The sequence below is a fragment of the Melozone crissalis genome, unplaced genomic scaffold, assembly GCF_028551555.1.
Source record: "Melozone crissalis strain CALT ecotype California unplaced genomic scaffold, PUWL_Pcris_2 ptg000042l_1, whole genome shotgun sequence".
NCBI classification, from domain to species: Eukaryota; Metazoa; Chordata; class Aves; order Passeriformes; family Passerellidae; genus Melozone; species Melozone crissalis.
The window spans coordinates 20,101,720-20,127,133 of record NW_026535820.1 but is presented as its reverse complement, the minus strand read 5'-3'; the positions used below and the strand labels follow the sequence as shown (position 1 = coordinate 20,127,133).

General features: G+C 39.7%; 1 protein-coding gene across 16 annotated transcripts in view; it reads left to right on the top strand.

The window, feature by feature from the left end:
* Positions 1-25,152, top strand: part of EPB41L3 (erythrocyte membrane protein band 4.1 like 3) — a 94,727-nt gene extending 69,575 nt beyond the window's left edge. For 2 of the 16 annotated variants that reach the window (XM_054285222.1, XM_054285223.1), the window contains exons 12-25: positions 1,682-1,902; positions 5,386-5,952; positions 9,989-10,042; positions 11,918-11,953; positions 12,121-12,186; positions 12,660-12,851; positions 16,046-16,120; positions 18,628-18,750; positions 19,269-19,661; positions 20,699-20,830; positions 21,260-21,358; positions 22,390-22,470; positions 22,734-22,850; positions 24,086-25,152. In XM_054285222.1, the coding sequence (XP_054141197.1) occupies positions 1,682-1,902; positions 5,386-5,952; positions 9,989-10,042; positions 11,918-11,953; positions 12,121-12,186; positions 12,660-12,851; positions 16,046-16,120; positions 18,628-18,750; positions 19,269-19,661; positions 20,699-20,830; positions 21,260-21,358; positions 22,390-22,470; positions 22,734-22,844 (2,150 nt within the window). In that variant the 3' untranslated portion in view covers positions 22,845-22,850; positions 24,086-25,152. Of the gene's footprint in view, positions 1-1,681; positions 1,903-5,385; positions 5,953-9,988; positions 10,043-11,917; positions 11,954-12,120; positions 12,187-12,659; positions 12,852-16,045; positions 16,121-16,533; positions 17,484-18,627; positions 18,751-19,268; positions 19,662-20,698; positions 20,831-21,259; positions 21,359-22,389; positions 22,471-22,733; positions 22,851-24,085 lie in introns of those variants that run through there. The other 14 variants (XM_054285225.1, XM_054285231.1, XM_054285230.1 and 11 more) reach the window with 14 other exon arrangements.
* Positions 25,153-25,414: the final 262 nt, after the last annotated feature.

Below are 25,414 nucleotides of genomic sequence, written 5' to 3'. Positions count from 1 at the left end.
TACAATCCAGAAATTAATAATTTTTTCCCTTGAGTAATAACACTTGATTCCAATTACCTCACATCCTACTCCAATGAGCACTAAGAGAATTTTTTCATACATTATTTTTGAAGGTATGAAATGGAGAGTAACATACATAGGTTAATAGTGCATCCCTCCTCTCTTTATCCTTGCTTCATGGAGGTCATGGTTCTGCTGCTGACTTTGTTTAAATCAGTGTGTAGTTCAGAGTATCAGCTATTTCATCAGCTGTTACTGTTGTCAGCTGTTGAGTTAAAAGAGTCTGTAGTTTTGTAGTTTATTTTTGTAGGAAAAAAAAAGACTGAGACTAAACTCAGATTCATTACAGATTAAAAAAAAAGGTGAATTCTCTTGCAGAATATCACAAATTGCAATGACTATAGTTGGTGGTGGGGATGGGGAGAAGCTTTGATTTAAAAGTACATGTGACAAGCCTTTTTCTCTCCCTCTAAAGGTGCTGCTTGTCATTGATTATTTTGGAATATTCTAATTCTGATGTGCTTCTTTCTCGTTACCAAGCAACTGGTGACCTGATTGCTGTGCATGTGTTTCAAAGCAGAAATTATCCTTCTGCATTATTTTGTTTGTAACATCTAAATAAGATGCCTCCCTTTATTCCCTTTGCTTTCTTCTGCCTCCTAAACTTAATCCCAAGAGACAAGATACCTGAAACATTTTACCCAGCATTTGTTAGACTCTGCAAGGTGTTAATTTGCCTGAGTGCTAATGGGGGAAAGAGGTTTTTTAAATCAATGCTTATGATCTCATCACTAGCATTGTTACTATAATGCAGACGTGTCTGTAGCATTCTGCATTGTGCTTACATTGAGATCCAGACTCTGTCATTTTTTACAGATGCAAGTGAGTTTACAAATTTGAATAATCCTATTGGTTTAGAAATTATTTACTCAATAGTCAAGAGCAGGGTCTGGGCATATGTTACAGTTTTGATTATATTCTGTCTGTAAAGGTATAATTTCTTTCAAAATGGCTTTTATATATTTAAACCTGTTTAATTATTGAGCACTTGTATCCTAAAATATTCTGGTTGGGTCTGCTGAACTGAATATCATCACTTCACAGAATTTTTTAGGATAATGAGCTCACCTAAGTGGCAGACTTTAGTACTCAATAATACAAGGATCACAATTCCTTTTTCTCAGGTATTATGCCTGTGCTATATCAATACTGTCATTTTGTGTAATGCAGCATGTTACTAAATCTGCATTTGATCTGCATTTTTATATTCTGACAGATTGAGAAAAAAAAAATCTCTTCCACCCCCATGGCTGATGTCATAGCTGGTTCTCCTTATGTTTCCTGCCTGATAACTGTGGCAATGCATTGCTTTTTTTATGTGGTGTTTTACTACAGTACTAATTTTAACAGCTTGCTAACATTTAACAACTGTGTAATGCACACATTAGCTATAGTAATGTGTGTATACACATCCACAATATATGTATATGCATATAAAAGCTATGAGCTTCAAGTAAACAGTTTATTTAAATGTATGCACATGCTTCTGGTTTCCTGAAACATGACATAGTTGTGTTTTCAGTGTTATCTCAAATGTTTTTCTAAACCAGCTTTTTTAATTTTATGCAGCTTCTCAGCAAAAGCTATTTCAGATTTTCCCTCTTTAAATATTTGCTTTTAGCATCAGTGAATGAAAACCATGAAATGTACATGAAGGATTCTGTGTCTGCTGCAGAGGTTGGTACTGGCCAGTACGCCACAACAAAGGGCATCTCTCAGACCAACTTGATAACCACTGTGACTCCAGAGAAAAAGACAGAAGAGGACAAAGATGATGAAGAGGGCAAAAAGAAGAGAGCAGAGGAAGTCACCCCGATTTCAGCAATACGCCATGACACCAAGGTAGAAATTTCAGGGTTTTGTATTAAACAGGGCTGCCTTGAGAGTGCTTGGAGAAACAGAATTTTTAGGGAAAGGGGAGAAAGAGGAAATAAAACTGATTCTGTGAAAGGAAATATACTGTGTTTATACACATGTCTTGGATCAGTGTTTTTGTAGTCCTTTCAATTTTCATATGATGTTGTAAAGATTAGTTCCTGCCTTGGACTTCTTTTTTGAAATATGTTTACCAGTCAGAATGATGTTTTTCACACAACATTCAACAGCTCTTTAGGAAATGCCCAGAAGTAGCCTGGCGGTGCATGTTTGTCCTTCTGGTTTTTGGTCATATCTTGACTTTAGTATGGCCATCCTGGATTTTATTTTGACAAGGCAACAAAATAGTTCTGTATTCTTGTATGTAGCTCTGTGCTTTAAACTATTCCTCTTATACTTCTCATAACACTGTTTCCTTGCATGAATTTCAGTGAGCATTTTTTCTCTATTAACTTCTGGATATTAATCTGTTATTATAAGCAATTTTTTTCTGGCTTACAAAAGCATTTGCTTCACTTCTTTGAAGTTTCTGTTGAGGAAAGCATTTTTTATTGATGGTTCTCTTAACAATTGTTAAATTTGAGTCATCCCTCATCATCTTCAATCCCACCATCACCACCACACAAACATACACACATGTTTGTGCATAATATCTACTGAGATATTAAAACAGGGTAAACCAAACAGAAGGATGGAAAAAATAGTAAATAGAGATTGACAGTGAAGAGGAATGCAGTAGAATAGCATTCAGAAAGTGTACTGTGGCATGCACTTGCTAAACAAGTAAGGTTTACCCCCATCTTTTAGGAAGAAAAACCTTGATATATATATTTATATCCACAGAACTGTCAAGTATGCAAATGTTAGAACCTCAACTTTTAGCTTTATCGTACAAGGCCACAATGAGCTACATAGCAAAAGGACCAAGTCCTCAAAAAGAGTTGCAGTTAAGCTACTGAATACCAGAAACAAATTGAGTTACTGAAAATTGCGAATGAGAAAGATTTTCTTTTGAAAGTCTGTGCTGTATTGTAGCATTTAAAAGATAATATCTACTAAATTTAACTGGGGTCTTCTTGAAACTCCTTTAGTTTCCACGTGGAATAAGAGTGATAAAAAACAAATATGTAGAAAACATTCAAAAGAAGCTAGTTCTGTTCTAAGTGTTTGTTAATTTAAGTCAATGGAGGGATCAGTTGCATTTTGAAGATCATCTAGCTATTCCTTATATATGGATAGAAATACTTAGAGATATTTTAGGAGACTAATTTGATGGAACTTTTATATGTACAAATGATTGATTGTTACCCCCACTCAAGAGATGAGTTCTTTTTAAACCGTCATAAATAGTTACAGTTGTGTAATCCTACAGAGATCTCAGTCCTGCTTCCACATGGACATGCTAACAGATTGGTCTGTCATCATAAAGAGAATGTCTCAAGAAGTACAAGCTCAAAATCAAATCCCTTTTAAGGGCATATAAGTGTTTTAGGTGTGTTTTCCATTAAGACATTTTGCCTTTGTTTTATCCATGTGTATTGAAGTACCAGAAGTTATTCTAAATATTAACACTGTAGAGATGTCAGCAAGTGAATAGTCTGAATTAGAAAAAAATACATTTACTTTGGATTTTTGTCATTACAGTAAAGAGAAGTTGTATTTGTGTGTGTATTTAGCTCACACAAAAACCTGTCCATGAGCATTAAGTTTTGACTTGATCTTACTACATTAAACCCATAAAGGCATTTTAAGTGGTTTGAAGCTAGGCTTGGTTCTGATTGCTTAGTTTGGGAATACAGATTCTTTGAATTGATAAATTGTTACAGAAGAGAGAAAGGGAGATATGATAGAGGAAGGAAATGAGTTCTTCCATGTAATTACTAGGCTTATGTCCCATTCCTACCATTAATATACCTGGTAACAGTCGGGCTTAGTAGCAATCTGTGTCTAAAACTTGGATCTACTTTTTGCCTCCAGTTCAACATCAGCTTGAACAGGAGGCAGATACTGTTGTGGTTTTTAAGAAATTTTGCTTTTGGGAGCCTGGAGTGAAAATGAAATGGCTGTTATAGCTCCCTGGGGAGATGTAGTACGGATGGAGCAGCTCAGGCACTTAGGGCTTGGTCATGGATCCAGTGGGCCACTTCAGCTACGTGCACTTGGGGGATTTTGGCCAAAACATCTCTGATCCATCAGCATTGTGGCTGATGTGTTGTACTGGGTGTACATTTTGGTGATGACAGTGGTTTTTGTCCTTCGAAAGAGCAGTGGTTTCTGCTTGCAGGGAGCATGTGAAATGACAGTCACCATTTCCACTGAATCACCTCCCTCCTCCTACCAATTTTTTGACCTCAAATGACCTGAAAGGCCAGTTGAATGCTCTACAAGTGGCATATCAAAGCAAATCCTGCTTGTTGGCAGCCAGTATTCTTGGCATTGTGGTAAAATGCGTAGCAACAGCATCAGGGGCACTTTTGCCTCTTCACTATGGGTAAAGGGTTACATTTTGGTTATGAGAAGATGTGGCTGTGTGGGGCAAGGACCTCTCTCTAGCCAGCCCCCCTTAAGACCCCCAGTGAGAGATTATGGGATCAGCTGAGCCTCAAGTCTCAGCTCCCTTCTTCCAATGTACGGCTGAAGGGATGGCAGCATGGAGGGGCTGGCAGGGTGCATGGCTGGGAGGGGCTGAGCCCCCAGCACTGCCTGCTCGGGCTCACAGTGAGCAGAGGTGAGGCAGGGCTCTAGGAATGTCCAGCAGGGCCCAGTGGTGGGAGCCGTGCTGAGGAACTGGCTGCTGGAATATCTGTTGAGCAGGTTTTTTTTTCATCAGGTGCATTGATGAATGGATTTCTGCTCCCCCCACCAAACAATGTGTTTTAATTTGGTTTATGGCCTAGATTTTTTAAAAAATACTGCAATTGAGAAATTTAAAGTCCTTGGAGCTTTACTTATTACTGCTGAGGTTGTCCAAGGCATAGATGGGAAGCGTTTGGCCCCCACCAAGTTTCCTCCTGACTGCAAGAATGCTGTCACAAGTAGTGCTGGTATTAGAAATATGTTTCCTTCTTTGTTGCTCTCCATATACTTCTTGTTTGAAAACTTTATTATCAGAAACCAGTCTTGCAGTAAGTGGAAATTGGCAACACCTGAAACTCCCCATGTAGCCATGGAGGCTTTTATGTAAATCCTGTGCTGCAGAGGACTAGACAAATGTTGAATCAAGAAGTTGCCTTTTGTAAGCTGGAAGCCTGATTCGCTCATACCTGTGGTGTGTGGCGTGGGAACATGCACCGTTCAATTCAGTGGAAAGCTGTGGTGTTAAAATACTGTTTATAATTTTAAATATATAATATATATTATTTATCATCACGGAAGAAAATTAACTAATTACAGTTTTCTTTTTGTCCTTTTGCTTTTGCGCCTTGTTTGCTGCCCTTTCTCTGTCACCAGCCATCTTTGCTTGGCACTGACTCCCACCACTCCTCGCCATCCTCTCAGCCTGGCCCCCATGTATCTTCAGCAAAGCTTCGCAGGAGATGCAAGGAGAGCACTCGGACAAAGTCCTTAGGCTGTGAGGCCCCCAAAGAGAGCGCTCCAAAGCACAGCGAGTCGGAGCCAGACTCTGACAGGAAGGGGCGAGTTTGCTCCGCCGAGCAAGACGTGGCTTTTGGCTACAAGCAAAAAGCCGGCAAAGGCGGAACACTGTTCTCCTTCTCCTTGCAACTTCCAGAGTCATTTCCTTCCCTCCTGGATGACGATGGCTACCTGTCGCTCCCTAACCTCTCCGAAACCAACCTCCTGCCTGCCAGTGTGCAGCACTACCTCCCCATCCGCTCCCCCTCCCTCGTGCCTTGCTTCCTCTTCATTTTTTTCTTTCTGCTCTCTGCCTCTTTCTCAGTGCCATACGCCCTCACTCTCTCCTTTCCTCTGGCTATGTGCCTCTGCTACCTGGAGCCCAAGGCGGCCTCCTTGAGTGCCTCACTTGCCAATGACCTGAGTGACAGTTCAGAGGAAGAGGTGTGTACCTCGGCATCGAACACACTCTTTTTCGTGTTCAGTGCTTCAGTCCTAACCAGTGTTAGATTGCTGCAATAGTGGTCCTACTTTCAGAGCCTCATTTCTGTCTGTGCTGATATGTTAGAAGGGATTTTTTTTTGGTTTGGGGGTTGTTGTTTTTTTGTTTTGGTTTTTAATTTTTTTCTTCTTTTTTATTTTTTCCTCATGCTGGGAGTACAGCTCGGAGCCCAGGGTTAGGCACAACACTGTGTAGAAGAGGCTTGGCTTGAACTCAGTGTCAGGTGGTTCAAAGTGACTTGCACTACATGACAAGACCTTTTTCTTCCCTCTATCAGTTTAGAATAGTTTTAGGGTTAGGATAGTTATCTATATAGTGGGTATTAAGTATATTTCTGCATAATTACTGAACATCCAAATATATGAATCTGTATCTACATTTATTTATATGACTACCTGCCTAACAATGATGAGCACGCTCAGCAACTTCAGTATGTTCAAAGTCTAGATAGATTCAGCTTTTTGCAAAAGGCTATCAGCTGTAGCTGAACCCCAGAAAAGTCTTTCTGATCCAACAAAACCTAGATCTCAATTTTCAGCCTTGATCCTATCTCTGCTGCAGATTAAATTGTTTTCCCATGGTTAAATCCAACTTATCAGTGAGGGGTCAGATTGGGACAGCTGTTCTGCAGCTGTTGCAGGAGCATGCCATGTGGGCTGCTTTGACATTTGCAGTGTTTGTTTAGCACTGCCAAAACTGATGCCTTAAGCCACCAGGGTCATCACGGGCAGATGAACCAGCTGCAGCAGGAGTCTGAAGTGGCTCTGGGTACTGTGGATGTGATGGTAAATCCAGAAATAGGAAAGGAATCTGCTTAAGTAACAAAGAAACTGGCGTCTCAGTTTTTGCTGGAGCCTGATTATTCTTTGTTGACAGAATAAAATAATGAGTTCAGGTTTTCCTTGATTTTCTGTTTTCTTTTTCAACTTCAAATACAAAAGTACAGGTTTGCTTTGTATTTAAAGAAAAAAGCCCAGATTAGATGATCACAGACCAGGCTGGCCATGTAAAAAGCCACCTTGGCCACTTTTTGATAGTCCATTGCAGTAGCTCTCTTCAATAACCAACTTGAACATTGTCATCTGCTGCTGTTGGTTTTGTAAGACTTGGTGCAGGATTTAATTTCCTTTTCATGGAAAGACAAAAGTCACAACAATTTGTCTTGTAAAAACATTGTCTTTAAATGCTTTTGGCTCTGTGATGCCTTGCAACTAAAAAATAATGTACTATTTCTGAAAAAGGCATCCAAACTGCTGCTGTCTTATTTCTTGTCCTTATTTTGAGACAGCATTTAGGTCTCAATTTGCATTAGCTCTGCACTTGGATTAATCTAATAGCAGTAACAGCATTAATATATTTCCAGCTCTAGAGGCAATCATGAGGCAGTGTTTATGTAATACATTAGTCTGTTCCTCTTTCAGAAATGAGCACTTCTTTTTGTTAGCAAAGTTAGGAAGTATTGAGCATAAAAACATCTAAAATAGGCTTTTTAGTATCGCTCTTTTATGAGGGTGATTACTCTGGCAGTGCTTCCTGGCAGACAACACAGACTTGTGCCTAATCCACTGGGTATTTCTTGTTTAAATTATTGCATGAAAGTGAATATGTTTTAAACTCGGGCATGTCTGCATTACATTGGCAAAACAAATCACAGCAATTATGATCACAAGGTAGGAGAGGTGCGGCCACAGCACATCAGGAGAAGCTGCCTCTGTCCCGCTCCAGCCCTCGCCTGCCTGCCAACCCCACCTCAGCTGTACCTCAGGCCATCCTGGAGCTGAGCCTGGCCTTCCTTACTCTTCACTACAGAGGAGACCTGCCTTACTCAGCCTTAACTCACCATTCCCTGCTCTGTGATAGCCCCAGATCTTTTTTTCAAGTAACTCAGTAATGCTGACTTTGACTCCATGGCTGTTGATTGGCTGATTAGCAGATATGTATGTTGCAACAAAGCAAGCTTTATGCTTTATTTAGGATTTCATTCCACTCGTGGTAAAAGAAATGGGAATGTTTCCCGCCCCCCACAGTTCTCAAAAGATTGCACACAGGGATGCAGAGGACTACAGCCAGTATCCTGAACCAATACCTTACATTGTTGAGCTTGTTCTCCCTTGAGCTATGCATCTGGAGTTAGTCCATGCAGTCAAAGATGAAATCTCACTCCTTGGAATTCACTAGCTTCTGGTTTTTTACCTTAGCAGCTAATTTTCTATTGACTTCACATTCTTAAAATGAACTCTATGTGCCAGACATGTGTTACAGTGCCTTGACACAATTTTCAATTCTTTTTAAATGCCTAGATGCATTAATGCCTCTTTGTTTCTTTTTATTTTTGTAAACAGGAGTGACAATGCATACTTTTTTTTCTATTGCCATATCTTTACAATTGTCTGTAATGTTATAAAGACATGAGAACCTTTGTTAATAAAGAAACAATTTTCTAGCACTTTAGTGAAAGCAGTTGGACCAGCCTAATAGACTGCTTTGACATTACACTTCCATTTAAAAATAAATGTGGTCTGTCTCAAGAGTGGTCATGACTTGAAAAATTTCATGTCACTTCCATTCATGCACTTAGCAAGTAGTGCAAAATGCTTGTTTATTCTTCTGTCTGTCACACAAACAATACAAACTCTTCAAAGAATAAAAAACAAAGCTATGAAAAAAAATCAAAACAGTGTCATTTGAAACAATGGAGTTGTCAGAAAATGACCAAAAAATGGAGGAAATTCAAAGCTGAGACTGATACTCCATCCACCAGTAGGTTGTTCTTTTGTTCTATTTCATATTGATGGGATTGGAGGATGAGATGTGTTGTCTTGGCTTTAAATTGCCTGCCGGGGTTACTATCTAAGGACCACAGAAAATCACTAATGGAAACCAGAGCTTTTACTGAGATCAAAACAACTTGGATGTGCCAGTCTTGCGAGTCTGGGGCAGTAGGGTGCACTTTACTTACTAGTTTTCCATATGCTTACCTGACATCACAGTAGTTTTTTGAGCTCTCTTCTGCAGTCTGTAGTAACCTCCACTCCCTTCTCTCTTAATCTTGACACTTGTGTTCTCCACTGAAATGTTCTTCATGCAAAGCAGGGATAGATCAGTCTGTGCAATGCTGTGCTTTGTTTCATTTTTATCACTCATACCTAGTAAGTGTTTGGGGGTGGGGGGAGTTACTTTTGTTTTTCTCCTGCTTTCATCCATACTCTTAAATGGAATGAGAAGTATTTTTTTCTTCTTTTAATGGCAGTTTTCTTTCTTTTTACTATCATTAACAATTATCAGCTGCTCTTTATTGGAACCGAGTGAGATCTGAGCCTTACCATTACTCCACAGACAGACAGTAGATGGGCTGGGGGTACGGTTATTTGAACTCCTTGGTAATGCAGACAGCCTCATGGTGTATAAATGTGGAGACAAGAATAACCTCTGTACAAATGAGGGGCTGAAAGTCAGATGACTGTTAAAGTAGCTTTTTTGTTGTTGTTGTTGTTTTAAATTATCTTTTTCCCCTCCAGATAAAAATTTAACCACTACTTATATTGGCTAGAACAAAAAATTAGTTCAATAATTTTCTGTAAAATTCATTATGGAAGGAAAAGTTCAATTAGAAAATATTAGTCACTTTTTTCCCCTTTTTTTCTTAAACTATCTGGTTTTCTTAAGGAAAAAAAAAAAATCTGCTATTCAAATAACACTTTTCCAGGAATGCTTTGTTTGGCTTATAAATTTGTTCCAGTAAAGCCATATACTGTGTACAGTACGCCTCGAGTCTTCCTCTGAGTCTGTTCTGTTTACTAATATAGCATTTTTATTTTGCTTCTTTGACATGTGCGTTGTTTGAAGAGCAATGCTAATGCAGTTCACAGGGATGTTGAGTTTAACAGTTCCCCGCGTGAGCCGCGTGTACTGATGAGCTGGGTTTATTCTTTATTCCTGCCTTCCTCTCGGGACCCGGGTACTTGTCTAACCCAATAGACTGACAGTGAGCAGACGGACACTGCGGCTGATGGTGAGACCACTGCCACCGAGGTTTGTACAGTCGCCAGCGCCCAGCTATGGCAGGGGAGAGCGTTTGGCCTCGCCTCCTCCCGACCCTGGGGGCCTGACCGCATGTCTGCTACTATGGCAGCTCAGGGTCCCTCCCTGCGCGCGTGTGCATGTGCGTGCCTGCAAGCGGGACAGCTTTGCCAGGACCGTTGAGTTTCTGGTGTTCCCTGTGGGCTCCTCTCATTCCTGAGTTTGGTTTGGAAGCTGCCAGGCCTCTGCGTTGCGCGGTTGGTGGGGCAGTGGCGGTGTCACCCGCGCCAGTGCTGCCCACCCGGAGGGTTCTGCTGGCCACATCATACCGTGGGGGTTTTTGTTTGCTTGTTTGCTCTTAGACTCTGAAGCCTGAGTGGGAGAGTGGGGAGAAGACAATGAAAATCTGTTTTCAAATTTACTGAATATTCTCGCATTTTAAATATCTAAGTTATTTCTTTAATGTAATTTCACATAGGGCTTTCATATGTAATCTTCAGATATGACCACTACTAGTCCAGGTATTCTCTTTAGATGAGAAATGTAAAATGTTTATATTTTCCTTACACTAAGAAGCCTCATATCCACAACATGGTACATAGACTGTGCAGGCAAATTCAACCTTATGTGACTTCACTGAAGTGCATGTAATGCTTTCATAATTAATATGGTTGCAGCTGCAAACATGAGCTGAATTTCATCTGACATCTGCTAGAAGACAGAGTCTTACCACAAACACTACTCTAGGTTTTCAGGAGGATCTCATTAATATTTGAGACTGTTAAAATTATCGTCAAGGAAAAATTTTCTATATGACACGTCAGGACGATTCAGCCTTGGCTGTAAATAAAATAAATTTGAACGGAGTTGTAAAGTAATCAACAGATTTTCCCATGAGTCATTTGTCTAATTAGGAATATATGAAAAATTGATAATAAAATAGCAGCATGGGCATTAAAAGAATTCAAACAGTGTGACAACATAAAGTCTGTTGAGATGAGTCAGAAGTACAAAATGCTTTGAAGCGCTTCTTCCACTCATAGGCCTTGAGCACTACAGAAAGTACAAAATAATCATAAAATTGTGACATTTTAAATGTTCGGTTTATTACCAAAAAATGCGTGTTATTATTCCTAGTTGCCATCTTTATTTAGAGAAGATATAGCACATATCAGTTGGATATGGATACCTGATTTTCAAAATGTGTGGTATATGTGCCACCTGAAAATTGCACATTTGGAAATAGGGCTGCTGGTACAGTCCTTATGGTGTTGCTTTTGAAAATGTGTACTGAAGTGGACGGGATGTGTGTGCCATTCCAGGTGATAGGTCCTGAAAGAATATATACAGGCTAAATATTAAATAAAATTACAGAAATACAGAAAGGGACTATGGTTAGGGAAATAGCATTTTAAGCAGATAAAATGTGCTTCTTTCTGTAGAAAGTGTTGCAAGTTGTTTGCCCGTGGTGAGTTTATGCAAAGCTTTGCTTGTGGCCCAGATTATGTCCTATGTGTAAATTCTGGGATTACAGAATTCCAAAGCATTTGCTGTTGCTGTTCCGTCCTAGACTAGCCGTGACCTTGGTGAGAAGGTGCAACTGCTGCTCCATAAATAGAGATTTATGAATCTGGAGTGTAGCAATATTTATAAAAAGAAGATGTTTAACACCCCTTTGATAACAAAACACAAATTTGTGAAGTGGACATTTGCTCTGAGTTAGGAAAACCATGCAAAGCCAGTGAGTGTGTCTACTCCTTCTCCTTAAACCCTTAATGAGAAGAAAATGGGATTTTAACCTAGTGTGTACCTCTCACCAATGTTCATAAAGCCTTCATTCATACAAGTGGGTAAGGTGTTGTTTTCCAATCTTTCTCATGCTGGCAGTCGGATCAAGAGGAGGACGGAGATCTAAAGGCACAGGTACAGAAACAAAAGGTCTAGATGTTGCTCAGGTATCAATGTTGGAGGTGTTTGCCTCTTTCAGCATGTTACTGTCGGTTCTCTGTGAAGAAATGTGTAGAAACAGCATTTTGTATCCTTTCAATACTGTGTCCCTTACTTTTCCCTTTCTTTTTCACTTCTTTCAGAATAGTCTGATTAAGCGAATACAGGGTGAAAATGTGTATGTCAAACATAGTAATCTTATGTTAGAGGTTGGTATTGGTATATACCAGTGCATGTACGTACATGTGTGTTAGTTTTAGTGGTAAACTGTGGATCTGCACTATGATGCATGAACTGTGTACTCCCACCTGCTAATAGATTATTTTTCTCTCAGATTATGATGACTCCTCTAACTTGTACTATCAATATCGATATATGCGTGTGCCTCTATGTGTGTGCCTCCACGCGCATATGTATGTTTGTTTGGAGCCTCTTTATCAGGTGCAAATTATAGTGATATGGATAGGCTCTTTAAGAGTGTATTTAGGCTCACTTGTACGAGATATGCTATGCTGTTCTCTTTCAAAATGCCACATTTTCACAGAGTGTTGTGTTGGTGCTGTGCTCCCCGGCTCCCTGAGCTGTTACTTCCCTCTATACTAACCAAGTTGTGTGTTTGGCTCTAAAGTGTGGTTGGCTTAGGATGTATCACAAACTGCTCTATTCTTTTAAAACTGTCTAGGATCTAGACAAAACCCAGGAAGATCTGATGAAACATCAGACCAATATAAGCGAGTTGAAACGCACCTTCTTGGAAACCTCCACAGAAACGACTGTGTCTAATGAGTGGGAGAAGAGGCTTTCCACATCTCCCGTTCGGCTTGCAGCAAGGCAGGAGGATGCTCCTATGATTGAACCACTAGTGCCTGAAGAGGTCAGCGTGAGCTGAAAGGCTTCATTATGTATTTTTCTATGCATTTTTACTTATAGCAGCTCTCACTAGATTAGAGGCCGTAGTTAGAGGCCAATCCCTGCCTGCAGGCACTCCCTTTTCTCAGGACACAGGCAGCAAGCATGAAAGGAAGAGTAGATACCTTAAATATATACATATATAAGTATATGTGTATATAGAGAATTAAATTCACTGGTAGCCATGTGGCAGAACTGGGTCTCTCTGAGGGTGCAAAATACAGGCGTTGTTGCAGGTTCGGTGAGCTTGAGGAAGTCCAGCCATGCGTAAAGAAACCATGAAAGTGATGGAGAGGAAATTTAAACAATGGTGACTGGCTGGGGAAAGTGGTGTAGTGAGACAGGTGGGGGCTGTGGTGCCAAGCTTGAAAGGAAAATACAGAACAAAGGGCAGAACTCTCAGCCTCTGAAAACGGGGAAGTAATAATGACAATAATTAGACCTTCTTGGCCAGTTCCATAAGGAACCTGATGGTTGCTGCAGTCTGCTGGATAGTGTCATTGAAGACCCAATGCAGATTGCTAAGTATCTCCATTTTCCTGCAGTGTGTGTGTGTGAAAAAAATCTTGCTCACTGTGCACTCTTGAAGAGCTTGTGAGAAACTTGCCAGTTTAAAAGCTGGTGTTTACTTGATCTGTAGGTGGATAAGGACATGTAGGGGTAGCAAGGCAACATTTGTGTTGCAATAAAATACATAGTGCAGTGTTTTGGCTTAAGTCCAGTGGAGCAAAAAGAAATAAGCTTGTGTGGTCTGCCTGAGAGTTATTTTTTTATTCTATTATTAATGGATATCTGGTTTCTGTCTCACAGGAATTATCTTTATGGGTTCCTCTTGGTTTTAGCATTAGAAACCAATAAAAGGTCATGAGATTTTCCCTGTGCCCACAGCACTGATATAATGTTGTAGGGAACTCAGTAAAAATTGTCTGGAAAGTGTAAATTGAAAGAGTGTTCTGCTTTCTCACCTCAGAGGTTGGTGTTGCAGACCCATAACTCTGGGGAAGGGCATCCCTGGAGGCATGCAGGTAGCAAGTGTCAGCTTCTCCTCACAGGGAAAGGGATATTGCCAAGGAAAGGGGTCTCACCTCTTCCTCTCCCACATTATAGCCAGTGGCTGCTGCTGGCACCAGATGTGCATTACTGTGGCATTCAAGTTGGATTAAAATACGTAAAAAAGCAGGCTCTGTGCTCAAATCTTCCCTTTTGAGGGGAGCACAGAGGAGTTTTAGTGTTGCTCGTACTGCCATGTTCAGGAATCATAACAGACCCTACTAACAGGTTGTTTTGATTGTAGTTAAAAATGAAGTTTTATCCTTCTAAGAATTAAAATTGTAAGTAAAATGAACAGAATGCATTTATCATAATTAAGATGTAAGGAACTGTTGGAAAGGGTGGCTAGCTGAGCCTGAATCAGAGGATTACAGGGGAAGCAAACTTAGCACCACCCTGTTTGTTTAATATCTTTATTATTTTAGAAATGTAATAAACAGTTTTAATTAAAACAAACAAGCAGTATTGGAGTATTGCACAGCTATGTAGGCTTCACCCTGAGGAAACACATCTGAATTTAACCATTCATTTGGAAAGGAAAAGGGCAAGAATTACACATGCATTTATGTAATACATCTGTTTCACAGAACCTCATCCAAATGAAGGTATTTCTGAGGAAAATTAAGAGCAGACTTGAGCTATCAGAGCCTAACTCTGAAATGACTTTTGCAGTAGATAGCACCTGGCCATTCCTTTGGTCCCAGTAAGTGAGATGGTTTCAGTCCACATGTCCTGATGAGAGGGAATTTTTTCAGGAAAAAGCTGCAGCCATCATCCATAGGTCAAAATCAGCATCTTGATGCCTACTAAGAAATGCAGAGGAAGTCAAGATAGTGTAGTGCCTTCTGCTAGTCAAAAAAGTTACACCTTATCCACTTTAAAAATATGTTCAGTGCTGTTAGCTGTAGCCCCTTCTTATAATAAAACAAGAACAGAAGAGAAAAGATGTCTTTTCAAAATACGATCTTCAAGCACATGGCACCTGAGTGTTTGGTCAGTGTGACTTTAAGCCACTGGTCACTGCTTGGTTTCTTAGAACAGATAGGGAAATAATTTGGTTTTCCTTAGTAATGAAAAATATAGTTTTAAATATCTTCCATGATACATCTACAGCCAGACAGCTGTAGAACATAAAAGCCATCATATTGACAAAGTCCTTGACAATGTTTAATCTGACCTGAATTGGATGAAATCAACAATTTAGAAATAAAGGAGTTGTGCATCTCCTTGCAGTCAGGGAGTTGAACCATTTATCCCTTTCTAGTTTCATATTTCCCTTTAAATTTCTGTCTTTCCTCTCGAGTATATGTACCCTTTTATCACGCCAGTTATAGGACTTACATTGGCATATCTATTGATTATAGTAGTTACTGAAGTCACTAGAAAGGGTTTGGCAAGAAACCCATTTTGCTCTGCAGGGGCTTATGGCCAAATGAGGCCAGCCCAGAAGGTGGGCTCAAAAGCCTTGGGAAATTGAGTCTTGCCTACATTTAACATTTTCCCAGTTGTCCACGATAGAGCTACTCTTATTATTCCCATAGCACTGGGAAAGCGCTGATGGGATAAAAGTGAGGAGGTTTCGGTGTCACACTACAGGATAATAGAACAGCAGTTAGCTCCCTCTGTAGGAAAAGTGCTTCTAAGACTTCTAATACCAGCAGGGAGAAAGGGAGAGCTGAAATCATGGCTGGGCACACCTTCTGCCTGCTTCAGCAGAGAGGGCTGCAAACTCAGGAGGGAGCCTTGCCCAGAGTGAAGGTGCAGGGGCCTGTTCTGGGCTATTGGTGGAAGCTGTGTGAGCTGGCATCAGCCCCAGCTAAATAAATCATATGAAGTGAAACAAGCACACTGCATCCACACCTGGGTCTTACTCAGTTTAGTGGGTTTTGTGCTACACTTGTGCATACCATTTGTATACTCATGTCTCCTCTCCATAGAGAGACGCTGATTTCACTTCTCATTGGAAACCTCTGTGCTGCAAAATGATTCTCTTTAGTTCTGTTTCCTAATTTTCCATGAGATTAATAATTTGTAGAGAAATATGAGCTACTGTGAAGTATAGTATCTATACCCTCCATTTACTAAAATCATTTATTCCCCTGACATTAGACCAAAGAAGAAACAGAAAAATCAGAAAAACTCATAATTTTGCAGAAGGGAGGTACTACATTCCTTGAAATGCAGGTAAAAACAAACAATACTTCATTGAAATGCAGTCAGAAAGGATGGCAATGATTTATTATTTTATTATCTTTTTTCCTTTCCAAGCCCTCCCTTTTCATATTATTTTATTGTTATTATTTAATAAGTTCCAGGCAGAGGTATAATCTGGAGACCAAATTCTGAGGAATGGGTCTTCTCCAGAGCTTACGGCTTCCTAAAGCAGACTGATTTCTCTGCCAGTTAGAAGTCTCCTTGCACGGTGCAGTTTGGATGTTGTTTGCAGTTTGCATGCATTTCCAGCATAAACCTCACTGAGAACGTTTTGGGGAATGAGGCACTTCTGTCACGAGAATGCATTTCCTTTATATTGTCAACTGAATTTAGAGTATGTTGAGTGATGGTGAACTTTATATTTTTATTGGTTTTTCTATTAGCCAAGTGTGATAGAGAAGAAGCTGCAGGAAGGAGAATCTGCTGGCACTTTGGTTACTTCTCATCAAATCATTATCCAGAAAAGTATCCCATCATCCCTAGAGGTTATTTTTAACTCATTTGATTTTAAACTACATCATTTGCTTAGTTAATTACAGAAGTTACAGTCTTAAAGTCAAATAACTGGATGCTGATTGCATAGTCAAAGCAAATCACATAGCACATTTGCATGAGGAGGAAAAAAGATGCTGCAATTAAGTTTCATTCAGAATTTTTAGTAGTATGCTTAGTTTATACAGTTTGCTATGTTGTGCTTCTCCATTTAAACAATCCTGAAGGGCTTGATGTTCTAATGAAAACAAGGAAATTCAGTGCAGGCTACGTACAGAAGAGTACTATTCTAAAACGTCATTAACAGCATGTTTGTAACAACTAGGGTACATTTGAATGGGCTTATTTGCCCTATTTTTGTAATTTGTTTTTGACTGTAGCTTTGTTAACCACTGCAATATGTGATTTTTAACCCCAAGCTGATTCCAATCACCACTATAATTACGTGCTGACATGCTATTTTGCTTCAAACAAATACAAAGAAATAGTGTGGCAAAAGTAATATTTTTGGGTCCATGTTATATGGACCTCTGAAGAGAGAGAATATGCAAAGAAATCATATTTTCCCTAAGGTGATTCTGTTTATTTGCTTGATAACTGCTCTGAGAGGTACAATGCTAGAAGTTACTATGTGCTTTCAGAAGAAACAACATGATTTCTTAAAAATCTTCATAATTTAGTGCTCCTGAAGTACAGATAAACCTGTAGATATTCTAATTTAGCTTTTATATCTCAAATATAGGGCACTGAGGATTGGGTTATTATAGAGAAAATACCCTCTGAGGTAGTTGATGGTGAATCGGAAAAAAATCTGGCATACAAAGTAGTGACTGTGAGCAGTAAAACTGCCTTTCCACCTGAGATATTAAAATCCAGTACCGTTCTAATGCAGAGCTTTGAGGACTTGGAAAGTGAAATACAATCCAATGAGGAGAATAAGCAGAAAATGTTCACCCTAGGAAAGTCCTATGATACCGTATCTGGGAAAATTGTAACCATGACAAGTAAAGCTAAAGAGGGCGAGAAAGCGGTACAGCCTTCAGGAGAAACTTTGCAAAAACTGGAAAGGGAAGTTCAAGAGTCTGTGAAAACCATTCCAATAGTGGCCAAGTATGAAGTCCTCAAGCCTGTCACTGATGAGAAAGCCAGGCGGGGATCTGATGTGCAGAGCACAAGAAGAAAGCTGTCTGACTCTCTGGCACCCATAAAGGAAGCAGAATCTCAGTTGCAAAGTCCTGAAGAGGAGAGTTTGAAAAAGACACTAAGGATGGACCAGGATTTGAAGTTACTTGGTACACTGGAAAGCTTACAGCTTGGCAAAGCAGAAAAGCATCTTGGTGGAGAAGCTGTAAAAGCAGGGGCGTTTGCCCGGACAGATAAGAGCCTGTCTGAGTGGAGATATTCCCGAGAACAGCCATTTACCATTGCTACTGCTCACTATGTTACTGAGTCGTCTGCATCAAGAGTAGTGGTAACAAGTGGCTTTGACTTCATGCCACGATTTAAAGATAAAAGCATGACTTCTTTTAGGCAATCCCTTCACACCACCCTAGCTTTTGGTTCTCTTGCTGCCTGGCTTTATGTTGACAGCAGCCAACCCGGCTTATTTTTTTTCTCTCATACTTTGAATCCGTCTCACGGTCTGAAGCAGACATTATATAAGGCTTTCAACCTTTCTGGTTTATGTACTGAAATTCAGTATTGCTGCTGTGGCTTGTTAATAAAAGGAAAAAAAAAAAAAGGTTTGCTTGAACCAGCAAAACGCCAATGCTAACAACAACGCTTTTTAACTATTGCTTACTACAGCCATTATGAATTCGCTCTGATTTATTTTCCCATTCTTTTCCTGTTTCCAACTTCTCCGTGCTCCTGCAACCTTCTCTCCTTTTCCTCCTTCTCTGCCTCTGGTTTTGGCAATTAATATGTCTGTGCATATGGGTCTGCCTTTTTTCTGTGTATGACTCTACATTTCTTTGTCTATTTAGACTAAACAGTCCACCAGTGAAAAAACCTTGGATGGTTCAGATATCTTCACTTTAATAGAGTCCGCCAGAAAACCAACTGAGTTCATAGGAGGGGTTACTTCTACTTCCCATACCTGGGCTCAGGTGGCTGCTTGATTCCCTCCATCGATGTCATAACCATGCACCAATTACTTTTGCTTTTCTCTTATTTTGTGGTTTTTTGCACAATATGGAACTGTACAACTAATGCATGTATTCATGTGTGTTTTCTTTTGATTCAATGGACCACAACAGAAGCTTCATCAAAAAAAAAAAAAAAAAGGCTGCAACCAACTTTTCTTTAATTTCATTTTATTTTGGTCATTTTGTGGGGTGCTGTATTTTGCCTTTGTAAAAACTCACACAACAATACCAATGAGAAGAACATCGACATCAAAATTTCTCTTCACTTTTAAAAATTTTGCTTCTTGCCTTGTTTTCCATTTCTGCTATACTGATAACATCCCAAGAACAAAAATCCATGCAATGTGGGAGAAATAATTTGGCAAAATATAATGCCCATTTTTTTTAAATGTATGTTCACAGTACATTAATCTTGAGCGCTACTGCAGATAGTGTTGTCTGCCTCTGATGCTGAGGGTTTTTTTCCTCCTTCCCTGCAGAGAATAGACACAACGACGTCTCAGGAGATAACTTCCAGTGACATGAAGCAAGCAGTTCAGCCGGATCAGGATACAGTGCAGAAGATTGTACAGGAGACTGTAGTTGTCAAGGAGAGACATGGGATGGAGGTGCATGCAGGCGGGGATCCTGCTAAAGTGGCCGGACTTACGCTGGATGCCCAGGCTGAGGCAGCGTCGGCGGTGGCTGCCGGCGTGAAAGGGAAGGAGGGCTCTGCTGGGACTGAGGGGGCCAAGGAGGAAAAAAGGGAGGAGGCTGGGAAAGCCCAAACCAAACAGGAAGGAGTCGCTGCCGCTGCTTCGTGTGAGCAGGCGGAGGAGCACAGAACAACAGTCCAACTTTCAGAGTCTTTGGAAAGAAAACCTCATTTTGAGGTAACTTGTTGTTAAATTGGTCGTGTCTGTGCTGAATTGTGAATGTAGGCTAATAGTAGGCTAAGTTAATTCCTGTCATTGAAAGTAAAGTGTGCACAGCTTATATGATTGCACTTTTACAGAAAGCAAGTTTTTTCTCCTCTTATTTCCTCCTTGCATGTCACCTGCAAGGCTTGCTGCTGGTTTCCATCATTAGCACAATGCCATGCATGTTTTACTTGTAACTGCTTTTCATGCTACAGAGAAGTACCAAATTTCATGGCATTTTATGCAACAGATAACAAGATCAGCTGGCATTCTGTTTGGGAAAGTCCATTGAGGTTGGCAAAGTTCACATATCCCCAAAGACAGGATTGTTTTTTCCATGTTTGATGCAATTATAAATAAGTGTACTGTGTCTTAAACAGAGCAGGTTCTTTGTTTTAGCCCCATTAGTAGAATTTCAAGAGCTGTTTTGTGCAGGGTTTTTTCCCCAGAGATTAAAGACTAAGCCTGGACAGAATTAATTCTCTTGTCATTCTAAGAAAATGTAGAATCACAGGTTCTCAGAACAGTTGAGGCTGAAGGGCCCTCTGGAGGTCATCTGCTCCAGCTCTCTGATCAGACAGGGACATCCAGAGTGAGTTGCTGCTCAAGAACGTGTCCAGAGAGCTTCTTCTGAGTATATTCAAGGAAGAACATTCCACAGTGGTGGGAATGAACACTTGGGCAACCAGTGCCAGTGTTCAGTCACTCTTACAGTGAAAAAGTGTTTCCTGATGTTCTCAGGGACCCTCGTGTTTTTCAAGTTGGGACCATTGCCTCTTGTAGCATTTAGAGCATTTTGGACTTTGTTTTTGTAAAATCCAGGGAAGTGCTAAATGTTGCCAGCATTATACATGTGACTGTACCACTGTAATTAAGAGAATTTTATCTTTTTTTTAAAATGCAGAACATTTTTAGCTATTTTTTCTTTTCCCCAAACAAAAAAAAATTGTTCTGAGAATTCCATAACCTCTGCTAAATGTTCCAATTCCTTCTTTTTTTTGTTCATGCAGTCACCAGTTGTGAAGACTGAGACTATAAGTTTCAGCAGTGTTCCCGCTGGTGGGGAAACCCTTGAAATTTCAACAAAGGAAGTGCCAGTAGTCCATACAGAAACAAAAACCATTACATATGAGTCTTCTCAGGTAAGAAATTCTGCAAAAGACATGGTCTAATTTAATGTGCCTTTAAGGAACCTATTTCTTTACCCATCTTTAAGTGTATGTTTTAGTGTGAAATTTTCTAAGTTGTTCAAGTATTAAATATTAGCGTGAGGAGGATGTACATAAGAATAACTTACCTGAGGGTCACTCTCACATCCTGTTGTAGGGCCTTTCCAGAACATTGATGAAACTGCAGATTTAAGTGTCATCTTCTCATCTCTGCTTCCAGAGGGGAGGGACAGCCTCCAGATACACAGAGAAATACTCACACATTGTTGCCCTCATAGCAGTTTTTTCATACCATAAGATACTCACTTTATGAAGAAAACGGTAGAAATAGGGAAGTTTAACAGTCCAGTTCTGTGCTCAGGATAATTTTTTTGGTAACTGCTTTTCTCTTCTGGTTTCTAGGTGGATTGTGGTGCTGACTCTGAACCAGGTGTATTGATGAGTGCACAAACAATCACATCTGAAACCACCAGCACTACAACTACTACACATATCACCAAAGTGAGTCCTCAGAAAACAGAGAGCTCCTTTTTCACCAGGGTGTATGCTATCTTAGCTTTGGTTCTATGATTTATTTCAGAGAGGGAACATGTTCTGTTATTCTCTTGACGATATGTTGTAAATTTACCATAAATACTTGTCTTTATTCACCTGTCTTTGGCTATGCTGAGTTGATTAATACATCATCCAATGACTTGACATGAATCCTAAACCCTTAAGGTATGTCTATGCAAACACAAAACCTTGTTGTACAGAAACACTTGATTTAGCTGCAAATGCTACCTGGAACTGGAAGGAGTAAAACCACATTGGCATCATATGGTAGCCTTGAAGGAATAACTTGTGTGAACATGAGGCTCCATTGACATGACTGTGCCTTTCAGCCCTGAGATTTTAGCACTGCACATAGTGAATCTATATCCTGTAGCCATAACAGGACATTCAGTCAGCTCCAACACCTTGGCTGTGTTTCTGGGTGGTACCCTGAGGAGCTTGCCCACAGCCAGGCCGAAAGCTCGTCTGCACAGACAAACCCTGCTGTGTCTTCCAGGTTCTACGGTAGCATTTAAATAACAGTTCCTCCCTAAATAGAAACTAAGTGCTGTGACAGCACTCCTACCAGTATTCACTGAGAACAGGATTTCATCTTTCTGCATTGAAGTTCCCCCATTAGTAGATGAGCCATACAAAGGCCATGCCACCCCGTATGCCATTCTGAAGCAAGCAGTTGGACTTAAATAGGTCTGAATATGGGGCTGTCTGTATTTCCATTCTGTTTTTCATGGGAGAAGTTTGGCATTTTTGACACACAAACATCTCTCTTGATGCATGCGCAGATTAACTCAAATTATAAAATTACCTGTGTTGGAAGGACATCTGAAGGTCAGTAGTCCATTCAGAGCATTCAGGCCAACTCAGAGCTGCTCATTTGCAGTCCAGGTTGTCACGTCTTTGAGCTGTTTTGGTCCAGTCATGAGAATGGCAGTATCTAAAGTGAGTTACTGACATGCATTTTTGTCCCTCCCATCTAGACTGTGAAAGGAGGCATCTCAGAGACAAGAATTGAAAAACGAATAGTCATCACTGGAGATGCAGATATTGATCATGATCAGGTAAAATCTACAAACTGCTAAAAAGGCCACCCTGACGACTGAAAAAGAGAACATTTCTAAATATTGCTTTGACAGATATCCATACTGGCATGCCTTATATTAAACTGGAATAGTAGTTAAATTAGTGATGGTATATTTCATATTTTAATCATTTTCCTCATTTGTAAATTGTGTAATATGTCATGAATCTCTCCACCTTGCTATTGATCATGCATGTTCCACCTCCTTTTTGTTTTTGCCCTTCTGTGGTTTCCTTGGGATAGGCGCTGGCTCAGGCAATTAAAGAAGCCAAAGAGCAGCACCCTGACATGTCAGTGACCAAAGTAGTGGTACATAAAGAGACAGAAATCACACCAGAAGATGGGGAGGATTGACCACAGGTAAGAGGACCAGATGATTTTCCTAGGCATTTACTGGGCTGGCATGTTGCAGATGTTGTTTTCCTACCATATTTCACCTTTAACTCTTCACTTTCTCTCACTGGCATTTTCAAGTTGCTGGTTATCAGTTCTGATATTTGAAAGTAAACCATATTCAGCTCTAGACATCTGGCTTCATTAAACAGTGCCAGCTGGAGAAAGAGAAACTACTCATTTGCTTTTGTTGGCTCTCTGAAAAGTCCTCATTGTCCATGCTTTGTTATAGTCTAATTTTCTACTTCTGAAGTCATAAAAAAATCTGTTGTCCGCTTTTGTGTCATTTAAGAACAAAAACAATTTGTTCTTAAAGGTGTGCATTTTTGTTTAAAAATGCCAAGGGAAAAAACCTACAGCTGCTTTTTAAATGTCTTGTGCAGATATGTTGAAAGTTATGCTTCAATTCCCGACTTGCAAAGATATGGTCCAAGTTGTTTTTAAACGCAGTGAATTAGTTTGTCAGTATTTGGGTGTCTTGGCTTTCTTGTACTTGAAAGAGCATTTAATGTTTTAAAGCAGCATTGTTTATCAGGATGAGATGATAATGCAGCTTTCCTTGCGTCTAGCTTTTCCTCAGCAAAGGCATGCTCTCCAATAGTGGCTGGCTAAACAGACGTCTCAATATTCCTATATTTATTCTGTGTGCAGAAACATGTCATGCATACTAACCTGCTATGCAAAAGCTCTTAATGCCAGCACCATTGCACAAATTGCTTTGAATGCTGTATGCAGAAGGGGAAGAAAAAGCTGCTTGTCAGATTTGTTGAATCGATAGCAGCATTTTATTCTTAAAACAATATGTATTCCCTAGCACTTGGTGTAAGTAACAGAGTATAATGCACAGCACCTTTTGAAGCTCTTTGGCTCTCCTGCTTTTGGATATACAGACCCTAAAGAAAACTGAATTTCAGTGTCAGTTATTTATTTGGAAGATGGAACCAGTCACTAAGGAGTGAGTAGCTGTGATTCTTGTGGTATTCTGCTAATTGTTTCAGAGACAGCTCAATGTGGCTTGCTTAAAAGTCTATTGATGTCCCTAATTCTTTCCATTGGCGTCAGTGGACTTTGGATTTGGTCCAAGTTGCTTATAGTGGGATATGCCGTTGTCAAACAGCTTTTCTTGTATGAACAAATTGACAAAATCTCTTTTGCAAGAGTGTAGTTGCTTTGAATAATTAACTCAGTTCTCTTTTCTGCAGGAATAACCTAGAATGCATATGAATCCAGACATGCATACCAGTAGGAATACGAGAACCTATACGGAGTCTCAGTTCCAACCTGACTGACTTGTATCTGTCTATGGAAAATTTCAGTACAGAAGAATTGATCTTGACCGTTAATAAAGAAACTGGCAGAGATACCTTCCCATAGAAAGCAATCTGAATCAGCAGCAGTTAAACAATATTGCATGAAGCAACAATAAAATTACAGAAAAGCAGCATTTTTAATTTTCTTAAAATGTCTAAGTTTTCAGCTTTACCTGCACGTTCATAAACAATATAAACAGTGATCTCATGTAACACATAAACAGTTCATGCCTTTCACAGTTTCTGAAAGTCTAAACAAATTAAAATTTGTTAGGTGGCAAGCCTTTTGTTTACAAATATTGTAAATGAAGATTACCCCGAAAATGCTAGAAGCTGTATAGGTACTGTGTATAATGTTTTACCACACATTAGATGTGCCAATAACACAGTTTATTCAGTAAACAACTTGAATCTTATATTTGTTTCATCTGGTTTTATTACTGCCCGATAAACAATGATGAATCTTTACTCTTATCAAAACATATAAATGCTTACAAAGTGTGCTTTGTATACCTGACTGAATACCTTATGAGGTAGTAATGATTTTAGTATATTAACTTCAATGATTTTTGTCAGCATTGTTCAGAGTCATCTTCCAGTCACCCTTCACAGATCCTAACCTTGTAAATTATATGTAGTTATTTTGGAGAAAAAAAAAAAATCTGTATTTTACTTAGTTTGCAGCTTTAGAAAATTATTAATCTGAAATAACCGTGATGGTTTTCTATTGATTTCCCTTTTGTTCTCAGAGAAAAAAAAAAAAATCTGTTTGAGAATCTGGTCAGCATTTACTATCTAGTTCTGAGTCAAGCCTTAACCTGTACAGAACGTCCACTGAAAACTCGCTAGTGTCCAGCTCTAATACCCACGGAAGGGATAGCGTCCATTACACTGTCAGCTGCATCACAACACATGGTGAATGTATGTTTCTGCATAGTGAAATAAAAGTGGTAAATGCATCTGAAATCGTATTGTTCTGTGTCTAAAAGCACCTAGTGTTCTTTAGTATTCAAAACATCGAAATGTTATGTTTGTAAGACACCACAGGTTTCACTCATGTGCACAGTAGATGTGTTTTGTCTTCAGTGGCTGCCACTCCACTGTGCAGACAGTGGGAGTTAGTGGAGAATCCAAAGGGATGACAGTGTTCACCTTTGGGCAAATGATGTTTGCAAAGGTAAAGGACTGTTTGGTTCCTTCTGTTTTGTATGGTTGTGTAAC